We start from the raw sequence: 12,473 nt of genomic DNA, 5'->3' as shown, positions 1-12,473 counted from the left end.
CGCTCCCTCGGCACATCCAATCGGGACGTTCCAAGGGGGCGTGGCTTGCCGATTTTCTCTTGTTTTGACCACCAGCCGCGATGTTTTCCCGCCCTCCCCCCCCCCTTAGGCAAGGCTCTCTTGACATTGCTATGGTTGGTCACCGTTGAGGGGCCTGGTAGGAATTTTCCCACTCGGCAAATTGGCTCTGGCCTGATGGTTTTCGCCTACCTCGTCACAACTTTGGTTTTGGCGGTAGGCATTGGCTTAACTCTGGAAAGGTTACAGGTCGGGGGGGTTCCTGCCATCACCTCCCCCAAAATGCTGAAGGGTACTCCCTTAAGGAGTCCGGGGCGTGGCCAAGTCCGAAGCCGTGGTAGGTGAGGGCCAAAAGGCACGCCCCCTAGCGGTGGCCCCAGGGTGAGTCCTAGTTGATGTGCATTGCAGGACTCACCCAACGGTGGTTAACCCTTCACAGACTGCCAGCAGAACGGGCTGGAGTCGGATATAGACGGTGATCTACATCCGTAATCAATAAAGTTGTGGCCTTTTACGCCCATTGTCCTTATGCAATTTGTCCAGTGTCTTTATTTACTCTGGGAGGGATCAGGGTATTGCCACACAACTTCAGGCATAATGGCAGGAGTCTTTGAATTCAATGGAGATTAGTAATGTATTCAATATAAACTTCCAACTAGCCAAGAAATTGCAATAGGCTAACAAGCACAATTCTGTGCAAGTCTACTGTGTTCAGTGGAAGTTACTCCCAGAAAAGTTTGCGTAGGAGTTCAGTCTGAATCATGTTGACATCTGACTACATTTTCTCAAATATTTGTACCGATGACCTGTCCAGTATCAACAGGCAGGATGCCTCGGATGAAGTCAGGAGAGTCATTGTGTTTTGCACAAATATAAGGTTGGATTCGGGGTGAGTTAGTTAAACTTAAGCTCCACAGGAATCAATGGGAGAAGTTACTCGTGACTAACTACTGATTTCATTGGGAACAGAGTGTACCTAACTTAGTCTTGGATCCAAGCCTGTTATATGCATCAGAAGTGTTTATGGATACATGCATATATAAGTTGAGTACTCTTCCTTATCATTCAGGAAAGTGTCACTCTAGAACAGAGCTTTCCAAACTTCTCATGATGGCAGCGCAGCACACTTTTTAGACATGCATCATTTCATGATGCAGTTGTACTAGCAAACCGGATGTTAAACTAACCCCCTTCCAGCCCCGGGAGGAGCGTGGTGAGCATTCGCACGGCACATCTGTGTGCTGCAGTTGACACACTAATGTATCGCGACACACAGTTTGGAAAGCTCTGCTCTAGAAAAACCACTGCTTATGCCACGCTCCCTCCCTCCCCCCGCCCCGCTCCGCTTCCCCCCCATCTTTTCATCTTTTCAGGGCTAAGTTGAAAGTTCTTTGATCTAGATTTGAAAAAAGGTGGCTATAGAAAGCCAAATGACGAATTAAAGAGGAATTTTTTTGACCCAGCAAATATTACTGTTTGCATTGTGCCCCTTCCTCCCCGGCCTTGGCTTGCACTGGTGGTCAAGCAATCTAAAGTTCAGCAAATAGATCATAGATTTCCTTTTTTTGCAACTGTTCTTTTTCTCACCCTTTTTTTAAGTGTATAAAATTAGCTTCTTTGTTCTTTCTTTAAATACAGCTCAGTGCATCTTGTGCCATTTATTTTCTAAGCAGAGTGGAATTTTTGCCAGATTTTGCTCAGCATGGGGTCCCTTCAGTTAGAGAAGCAAGAACTAAAAATTCCAACTGATTATTCAGTGGTTGGCAGGAGGCCTCCTCTTTATATCTTTTTACTACTATTAATAATGGAAAGCTTCACACTTAGGCATTCTGTTGCTTATAGAAATGTTATTCTCTCCCCACCCCTTTAAAAACCTCACCACAATACTTCTTTTGATATCTTTTTTTTTTACCCTATACTTTCAGCTTTTCAAATCATCATCACAATTATGGGTTTGTTTGTTTTTCAAAAAAATTTTAACACATGTTAGCACTTGACACATAACTTTTCCATCCAAATTAGTGGAATTAAGATAGAATGCTAGCTGAAATGTGATATGATGTTCATGCATTTACTTCCCAGGAGATGTCATTTAATACATACTTAGTTGGTACCAATAGGTGTATTTCTGTGGTTTCCAGAGTTTCCTTCCTTCTCCTCCTCCTTTTCACATGATCTTCTATTCAACATAATCTTGATTTGCATCCCAATCTGGTCAATATGTGCAGGAGGAATATGGGGGCATGGGTTCTGTCAGGGGTGCCATCGGGGGGGGCAGGGGCCAAGGCCCCCCCCCTGGCCTTTTCCTAAATCTTTATTTGCTGAGAGTTTACTGATATGGCTGGTATACTTTTGGGGGTGCTGTTGAGGCGTTTCTCTGCCAAAAAAAGCAGTGTGTTTAGAGAGGAGAATGAAAAAGGGTTCTCAAAGAAGTGGCATACTTTATGTACACTTACAAGTAGCATTCTTTATTATTAATTTACTTCCTCAGAATATATTATTCTTAAGTAGCCAGAAATATATTCAGTGTACTACTCAACCTGTCGTTGGAGAAAATGTCCTCATTCCAGAGTGGCATCCAGCCTTTCACGAAGGACTCAAAATATCCTTTTTCAAAGTGACTGGAAAGTATTGCCTTTTGTGTGGACAAGTATGCCATTTTCTATAAACCTTTGAGTGAAACTTCAGGCCACCTGATTTACCGCTGAAACTCTTTGGACGCTATAGCTGCAATAAACTCAAGGAGTTGAGAATGAAACATTTCTGCTTTGAGCAATCTGCTGTTTTATGTCCTCACTCTTTTCCCCAGTCACTGGTAATTGGGCAAAGCGCCCATAACTTCATCTGTTGCTGGATTCATTAGTCTGTTATAATCAGTGGTTTGCTATCTTCTAGCGCTAGTGACTGGGAGCGGCCGCCGAGACCGTATAACACCGGTCCTGAAAGACCTACATTGGCTCCCAGTACGTTTCTGAGCACAATTCAAAGTGTTGGTGCTGACCTTTAAAGCCCTAAATGGCCTTGGTCCAGTATACCAGAAGGAGAGTCTCCCCCCCCCATCGTTCTGCCTGGACACTGAGGTCCAGCGCTGAGGGCCTTCTGCCGGTTCCCTCACTGCGAGAAGCAAAGCTACAGGGAACCAGGCAGAGGGCCTTCTCGGTAGTGGCGCCCGTCCTGTGGAACGGCCTCCCATCAGATGTCAAAGAGATAACTACCTGACATTTAGAATACATCTGAAGGCAGCCCTGTTTAGGGAACTTTTTAATGTGTGACATTTTAATGTATTTTAATCTTTGTTGGAAGCCGCCCAGAGTGGCTGGGGAAACCCAGCCGGATGGGCGGGGTACAAATATTATTATTATTATTATTATTATTATTATTATTATTATTATTATTATACTACACAATCTGAACAATCTTTCATAACAGTGTGAAATATAAATGACTATTTATATTTATATGCAAGGCTTTATTATTATTATTATTATTATTATTATTATTATTATTAAAGAGTAGAAAATGCAGTGTTAAAAATATTTTCAGTACTAATTTCAGTGTCTGTGTGTTTACTGCACTTCTGTTAACCTGTATCAAATCCTGCCACTTACAAGGAGTGTGGTGGTTGAAATTGCCCCAGCTACAACCTTTGAAAGACTTTTGATGCATGTTTTTGCACCTGTTATAATAACAAAGTAACCTTTTTTGGCAGCTTTATATTAAGGATTGTGTGTTGCATAAACTCATAGGTTGGCACCAGCATTTCCTCTGGTCAGTCTGCTGACCTACTGCAGTGGACCACAGCTAAAACCATGAAGGTGCTTTCTAATACAACTCTGACCACAAAAGCTATGCTGCATGCCGTCAGTGATCGACAGTGGTGGAAGAAGTCACTGACCTATCTTCGGCCATTACATGTAAGAAATAACCATACCCTTTTCTTTCAGCTGTTCGACCGTGGCAATTCACTGTTGCTTCATTCTTCACATGCACTTTCTACTGCCACCCTTAACACTGATTTACTTAAAGGGACCTGGGTAGAGGAATGAGAAGTACAAAGAAATGTTATTCATGTGGGCCCTAGACAGTGCTGTTTTTCTAGAAAAAGAGGTGCCAGAACTCACCACCTCTCTCATTCTCTTAGAATGGCAATGGCACCCATCTGAGAGGTGCTGAAACTGAATTCCATTGAGTTCCGGCTGCAAAAAAAACCCTTGGTCCTAGACATGAATTTTAATTTGAATGTTGCAAATACAGTGGTACCTAGGAAGTCAAACGGAATCCGTTCCGGAAGTCTATTCAACTTCCAAAAGGTTCAGAAACCAAGGCGCGGCTTCCGATTGGCTGCAGTAAGCTCCTGCAGCCAATCGGAAGCCGCGGAAGCCCCATCGGACATTTGGGTTCCAAAGAACGTTCACAAACCAGAACACTCACTTCCTAGTTTGTGGCGTTCGGGAGCTAAAGCGTTCGAGTTGCAAGGCGTTCGGGGTCCAAGGTACGACCGTAATAGGCTTTTATCATCACTACTTAAACATGTGCACTCATCTGTTAGGATATTTTTTTGAAATGTGAGGACTTTTCCAGGTAAGAGCTTACAATGTCTTAATATTTGGGCTTCTCCATCTTTTTCCTCCCCTAAACAGGGTCAAGAGTTTGGAGATGCATTAAAAGGCACCACTGGAGCAAATAAAGCAGTGGAAAAGCAAGGCTGCCATCCATTTTATGAATCTCTGATAGATGATCCGTACCTTGCAGATGTAAGTTTACAACCTGTTAAATAGTTGGTAAATAAATGAATAAATAAATAAATGCCTACCCACACGACCCACCCTCCATGTATTAAAAGGAGGTGCAGAGAGGACTGTTACAGCAAGCTTCCCACCTTGCGTGGAGGAGCCCTACTTGGATACATTGGTACGGAAGTCCTCCTTCTGATGGAGTTTGAATGCACAAATGTCAGAAGAGGACAGACAGAGGGCAGAATTTATGCACAACCCCTTTCACGCCTTCTTTCAGCATGTCAAGAGGGCATGCGAAGCCCCCTCACCAAAAGGCAATGAAACACTTGAGTCTCAATGTTTAGACTTGAGTCCTGTGGTGGTTAAATTAAAAAAAAAATTACTGGCTAGTCAGTTAATCAGATCTGATTAGCATCATGGGCAAGAGAGTGGTTGGTGTTAACGGCACCTAATTGGAATAATGGGCAAGAGTAGAGAAATCAAACACGCAGCGAGCGCTGGTTATAATTTGTGCTTCAAATTGGTGTTCTGTAGAATGAAGTTACTTATACCACGTATCAGCACAATCCTTTGGAAAGTTTTGCAGAAGTATTGCTGAGAACTGGGAAGCTTGCGGAGACTAAAAGTGAAGGCCATGGTCTCTTTCCTGCCACAGAAGGTACAGTGTGTGCTTATTTGCTTTTTTCATGGATGTATGGTATATATTTGTCACAGGGTGGTGTTCTAACTGTCTAGAGATCACTGATCTTTGACATTTCTACCTTGAAGCTGCAAGAGCTGGTCCAGTGAGGTAGCCTTGCATATCTGCCAAGGAAATCCAGTGTGGGGGTCATGTACATTTCTCACATAGGATGATGGCCAATCATAGTGAGTTTCACTCCCAAGCTGTTTGACACCGGAACCACCCTTCCAAAGGTTATGGGAGAAAATTGGTGTGGCCAGCAGTCTTAAGAAGCTGCCCCACCATTATTAATTTTCTCATTTGAGGAATCCCTTGTAAGCTTCTATGGGACCCCAGCATTCTTCAGAGCACCGTTTTTTGGGGGAGAATTCTTCTAGATTATTGCTTGCATTGTCAGTGCTGATTGAACATCCCTCTCCACCCCCTTGCCTCTTCATCTGATGTGACTTGCATTGCAATATCTGGTTTGTCGCAATGTCTGTTTTAATGGGCCTTTGTGGTCTTTGAATAATTAACAATGGAGATCAGAAATCAGGGACTTTTGGAGAGAATGTTCTGCAACCCAGGGAGAATCCCAAATGCTTGATGGTGCTCTGATTGTTAGAAGACACATGTTCATTAATTTTACTGACTTGTCGGAGAACTGTGGCTACCTGATGCAGGTTGCTCATCCAACCATCCTCCTTATTCAGCATACAGGTAGTATGGGCACATAATTCTGCTTCAGTTATTAATTTGATAGCTTGACATGTGCCTTGGCAGCTTTGTATGTGTGAGTGAGAGAGAGTTGAGCGAGTGAGATGCATTCCTAATAATGCAGTCACGCTTGGAACTTGATATTCTTGGTGCTTTCTTTTAAGTGATGTGATACACAGCCTCAGCTTGATGAGCAGTGATGTGTAATTTTGCTGTTGCCCTCTCTCAGCAGAGAACATTCCACTTTTGCAATCACAACCCTTATTGACTATTCCTTTCTTTTTCTTGCCAAAATTATAATTGACTTGACTTCAGATTCACTCCTCGCATTTACACTTTTTTAATGCATAGATTACAATCGAGTAAGTATTTTATATAAAGATTGCACTTGGTGATTCATAAAACGATCAGTGTTCTCCTTTGTGCTTCATTGAGTGGGAGGGAGGGAGTGGAGAGGGGCTCTTAGCGACCTTCTTTCCCAGTTGAAAATTAAACTGTTGAAAGTATTTGCGTTTTGTAAGTATCCTTTGAAAAAGGATGCCTCAGTTAGGATCCTCAAATTGTCTCAAGAAGGTGAAATATGCACAAGATGTACGTTTTCCTGTTTGCCTTCATATTGTCTGTCTCCTCCTCTCTTCTTGGATTCACTTTCCATATTTCTCACTCCATCCAAACTGGGAAACAATGATTACTGTTAGCTGGACAAATCAGGATAGGGAATCATAGTCATAGGTTGGTTTTAGACCCTAGCTTATTCCTGGTTTCCTGGTTTGACTGTAAAGGGAAACTATGGTCAACTAACCGAGGAAGTCTTCAGTTGTGGTATGCATCCCTCATCTTTAGAAGCTGAAATATGTGCATCCAAATTGGAAATATTCCAATGCTACTTGCCATGGGAAGTTTTGCCACAAAAAATTAGGGCAGCTTGATTATGAGAAATTAACGCCACCCCACAAAAAACTAGTTTTTTTTAACACAGCTTCACGGTCCTATCTAATTAATCGAGATGTCCACGAATCTTAGGAGGAGTATGAGGAGAAAGTCTTCAAGATCCAGAAGATCCAGAACATCCTAATAAAACTTGGAAATATGATGACATACCCAGTAATTGAAACAAACACTCACTCCAATTGTACTGGCGAGCAATTTTCAAAAGGGTGTTTACTCAGCCATGGTTACTAAAAGAGCATAGCTGCCAAGTTTTCCCTTTTCTCGCGAGGAAGCCTATTCAGCATAAGGGAAAATCCCTTAAAATAAGGGATAACTTGGCAGCTATGAAAGAGAAAAATCACACCAATTAATTCTGCTAAACACAATTGTACCCGTATGGACATTTATACAAGCCACTCATTTATAACTGACTTGATGTCGTGTAGATAAATGCTACTTGCAGTTCTGAGAGCATTGGCTCTCCAGGAAAATCAATCACCATTGACAAAGCACGCAAGCAAACTGGTGTATTTATGTGTATAAGATGCCATTGTGTGATCCATTGAGTGCAATAATTCACCAGAAAAGGGCCCAATCCAGAAATCAATTCTGTACTGTACAGAAGAAATAATGTGATGGCTATTCTTAAAAAAAGGTTTTGCAGATAAAGTATTGCAAAAAGCCTTATGAGAGAGAAACTCCATTTCCGTACCATTTTGTTATCCATGGAGGCCTTTGGATAACCACAGAAACATGACAGAATAATTGTCATGGAAGTCTTGAATTGTGTTACTAAATTCTGATCTGGAGACAAGTAGCATTGCTTTTTAATAAGAAAAAAAGAGCGCTTAGTGGATCAAAGAAAACAGGAAAAACCTGACAAAAATCTAGAGTTTCTTATGCAGTTTTCGTGGAGGACATGAACATTTATTATTTGTTTTAGAGCAGGCATCCCCAAACTGCGGCCCTCCAGATGTTTTGGCCTACAACTCCCATGATCCCTAGCTAACAGGACCAGTGGTCAGGGATGATGGGAATCACTCTTTGAAACCCAGGGCAACGTGAAGCCTATGATCTGTATCTTCTGCCACAGTGTCGCACCAGCTTGAGCTACATAGTGGAACCTTGGTTGTCGAACGTAACCCGTTCTGTAAGACTGTTCAACTTCCGAAACGTTCGACAACCAAGGCGCAATGGGCGGTCAGCAATTTCAATGGAGAAAATGGAGAAGCCGTTCGACTTCCGAGGTGCATTCGAAAATGGAAGCATTCACTTCTGGGTTTTCGGCATTCGGGTTCTGAACCGTTCGGCTTCCGAGATGCTCAAAAACCGAGGTTCCGCTGTATTGGTCTAGCCATGTTGCCAAGCCACTTTATTGGCAGTTTAAGTGAGAGTGAGAGTTTGTGATAGATAGATTATTCCCCGGGTATTCTTGTCTGTGTCTATTTCCTAATGGCTTGCATCAATAAGTCATCCCAGAAATGTGGATTCTGCAAAATGGCGTTCCCTTCTTAACCATTCTCACAACACAGGGCAGTAGGAGTCGGAGGTTAATTTCCGAAATTGGGGGTGGGGGGAGGGGTGTCTCTGCAGCTCTGTCGCTATAGTTAAGGAATTGATATCTGCAGTTCCTTTCTGTCTTCTGCAGTGGATGCTGTTCTAAAGATGGCCTCCTTTCCTGCGCCAAATATCACTTTGCAATGCTCTGTACCGATTTCCAAAGATGTTTAGGATGTTAGAAAATTGAGATGTTTGTTGCTTTTTAAGATGTTTGTTACCTTCAGATACTGTCAGGAGTTATAGGATCTAGTTCGAGTACCAGAGAAATTTAGCCTGCAATCATAAACACACTTACCAGGGAGTAGGACTTAAGATTGAGATGCATAAGATTGCACTCTTGGTTGTGAATAGATACAATATTATATTTGAATTGAGGTCATTGGTGTAGTCCAGCAGCATCTCAAAGGCCACCCCTGAACAAGATGGACCAGTGATCTGGCTTAGTATAAGTCAGCTTCCTGTGATCAGCGTGGCTTAGGAATAATTGTCGATGCTACTTAATTCCTTTCATTAGCCTAGGAATATTTAGCATCCCAGCCTGCTGCTGTGTATAACCATATATTTCCAGGCGCACCCATAACTCTTCCATTGTAATGATTTGCAAAATGGCAAAATGCTTGCTGCTTTCTTCCTCGTGATAAAAAGTTGATTAATAATTGAGTCTCGTGGCACATAAAAAGCAGGTGATAAGAAATACAGATGTTCAGGCTGTAGGAAACAACATATTTCAGGCTATTCTGCTGCCTGTTTTCCTAAACGTTCATAACTTACATTGTGGTTGTGGTTTTACAGCCAGCCGGTTTGGGTGCTGTAAATCAGCATGAGAGATGTTCCAGCCATTCTGTTTTAACATCTGCCACGGCACTATTTCATCTTGTTCTGATAACGCGTAAACACTTTGGCTGGGAGTTAAGCTAAAGCGGGCTTGCAGTTTTAATTACACATTATCTGTTTTTGGCCCCACTGATCAGTGCTTAATTGAATGCATGCAGGACACATGAATCTAGAATCTTCAGAAATATAGCAAGTGAGGAAATTTCCAACCTTGGTATGTGGGAAGGGCAGAGTGGGATCAGTAGCTGAAAGCTTTTATTTTTATTTTTATCTTCCTCTGTTGCAGTGCTGTTGCAGCTGGCCAGTGAAGCTTTGCCAAATGACATGACCCTATCCCTTGCATATTTACTTGCATTGCCTCAGGTATGTTCACAGCAGTGGGAGGCCCCATTAGCTAAAGTGGTACTTCGGGTTAAGAACGGTTTGAGGTTAAGAACGGACCTCCGGAATGAATTAAGTTCGTAACCAGAGGTATCACTGTATTTGAATTTCAGTTAGCATGCACACATGGAGATCCAGGTGGTCCCATCTTGTGAGCTGTTCTCCAAAGCCGTGAGAGTGTAGCAAAATACTTTTTCTTACAGCTTTGAAAGTGGTGAAGTACCTTTGCCCCCCCCCCCCGTTAGACCTGGCAGGGATCCCAATTTGGCCTGTGAGGCAGCTTTCCCAAAGCCCTGCCCACCCACTGCACATTCAACATTTTCCAAGTAAAGACACAGCTGCAAAGGCATGATCAGGAGCCATAAAATGCGCTCCCAAGTTATTCCTTGGTGCCAAATGCAATGCCGTCTGGGGTTGGTTCTGCTTGGGAGCTCTCAGTTCACTATATTCTTTTCCACGCCCGCTAAAAACGCTTTTGTTCAGACATGGAGAAGTTGGGGTGGAGATGAGGAGGCTCTTTGAAGGGAAAGGAAAACTTTTTTGTGTGTCTGTCTTCAAAATAGATGCTTAAAAAATAATAACAACTTGACATGCCACATTCCCTTCTCTTCTTCACAGAGCACATTATTTGACACTGATGTCTCTATCTCATCATTCATAGAAACATAGAACTGTAGAGTTGGAAGGGACCATGAGGGCCATCCATTCCAACCCCTGCAATGCAGGGATCTTTTGCCCAACATGGGGCTCGAACCCGCAAACCTGAGATTAAGAGTCACATGCTCTACCGGCCGAGCATTGAAGAGCAACTACTAAAGAGTTTGGTGAGCTTGCCATTGTGATATTGTTTTAGCAAAGTTAACTCTCTCCTTTTTTTTCCCTCCCTCCTAGGTGGTGGATGCCAACAAGTGCTTTGAAAAGCAATCTCCTTCTGCTTTATCTCTCCAGCTGGCAAGTTATTACTATAGCCTGCAGATCTACGCTCATTTGGCACCATGTTTCAAGGACAAGTGCCATCCCCTCTACAGGGTCAGTTTTCAGGAATTTGTTTTGCCCATTCGCATGCAATATTTTTAAGATGTACTATAAATCTGGTGCGTAAGTCAAGCTCAGATCAGGATCAGACCTATTTTATTCCAGCCGAGTTGCCTATCGCCATTTTAGCTGGTGTTCTATAAAGACAGAACTGCTTAATATAGGCACCCCCAAACGTCGGCCCTCCAGATGTTTTGGACTACAGTTCCCATCTTCCCCTACCACTGGTCCTGTTAGCTAGGGATCATGGGAGTTGTGGGCCAAAACATCTGGAGGGCCGCAGTTTGGGGATGCCTGGCTTAATACAATGTTTGCCAGAATGGGTTATGTGCTTCTTAATTAATATTACCTAGCAGTTAGATTTTTTTTTTAAAGGATAGCCATGAGCGATGCAGTACTTTACTATGCAATGTTTAAAATCAGCCTCATAACCTATGGATTGGAATGTAGTCGGAGTATCTATTCCCAAAAAATTATCAGAGGCAGTCCAGGAAATCGCAGTCTTGTCAACCTACTGTTGCCACCCTGGGCTTCTTTGGGAAGAATAGAAATCTAATAAAGAACAGTAACTTACAATCTCCTGAAAATTGGTAGGAGAATGAGTAAAGCTGGAATTGTTACATGTGTAGAAGCACAAACCTTGATGGCGAAGGATCAGCACATTTGTTTATTGCATGCAGCCACTGTGTGCAGTTCTGAAAGCCCCATTTCAAAACAGAATGGTACCCAAAAAAAGATAATACAGAAGAGAACGGCTAAACTGGATTCAAGGGATGGTGCACCTTCTTGCCAATGAAAGGCTAAAAGCGTTTTGCTCAACACTTGATTCTATACTGAGCTCACTAGAAGAGCTGGCTTTTGGGTTGCTTGTTCTCTCTTAGGAATTTTGTGAAGTGCAACATAAGCATACTCCCATAAATGAAATACTTTGGGGCATGTGCAGAGTGCCCATCCTCATGCACAGCGAAATGTGCCAAAAGAACAGAGAAACACCAAAAAGTGCTAGGAAGAGTCAGTCGCTGTACTTGGACTGTACAGTGGTACCTTGGTTTACGAACTTAATACGTTCTGGAAATCCGTTCTTAAACCGAAACCGTTCTTAAACCGAGGCGTGCTTTCCCTAATGAGGCATCTCGCCGCCAGTGCCCTTCCACCATTCGGCTTCCATTCTTAGACTGAGGTAAAGTTCGCAAACCGGGACACTACTTCCGGTTTTGCGGAGTTCGTAAACCGAATAGTTCGTAAACAGGGCTGTTCTTAAACCAAGGTACCACTGTATACTGCAGTTTCAGTTACATTCAGTTGTAGATACAGTTTTTTCAACAGCATGCAGTCTTCTTAACAGAGTATGAATGTGTTTCTAGCTGGGAAATTAAGAGTAGTTACTATATTGACTGTAGTTAAACTTGATTCTTCAGCTAAGCTTTAATCTTTGCTACTCGGGGATGAACATTGCCCATTGATTTGCCTATAAATCTCCCAATACTTCATAGCACTCAAGTTTCCCATATGCCAAACTCAATATAGTGGGGTGCAATGGTGATGAAGACTTAAACATGCAGGGATGCCCTTCTGTTCCTGCTTCTTTGTATGAAGTTGCC

At 42.7% G+C, this 12,473-nt stretch overlaps 1 protein-coding gene across 2 annotated transcripts in view; it reads left to right on the top strand.

Moving 5' to 3' along the window:
* The window catches only part of NBAS (NBAS subunit of NRZ tethering complex), a 175,649-nt gene that overhangs the window by 109,989 nt on the left and 53,187 nt on the right, over positions 1-12,473 (top strand). The window contains exons 36-40 of one of the 2 annotated variants that reach the window (XM_035109823.2): positions 3,765-3,932; positions 4,659-4,772; positions 5,289-5,412; positions 9,743-9,819; positions 10,729-10,866. In XM_035109823.2, the coding sequence (XP_034965714.2) occupies positions 3,765-3,932; positions 4,659-4,772; positions 5,289-5,412; positions 9,743-9,819; positions 10,729-10,866 (621 nt within the window). The remainder of the gene's footprint in view (positions 1-3,764; positions 3,933-4,658; positions 4,773-5,288; positions 5,413-9,742; positions 9,820-10,728; positions 10,867-12,473) is intronic. The other variant, XM_035109824.2, reaches the window with a different exon arrangement.

This window comes from Zootoca vivipara, chromosome 3 (genome assembly GCF_963506605.1).
Source record: "Zootoca vivipara chromosome 3, rZooViv1.1, whole genome shotgun sequence".
Lineage (NCBI taxonomy): Eukaryota > Metazoa > Chordata > Lepidosauria > Squamata > Lacertidae > Zootoca > Zootoca vivipara.
Note: the sequence above shows the minus strand (reverse complement) of the source record. Positions and strands in the feature narration are given on the sequence as shown.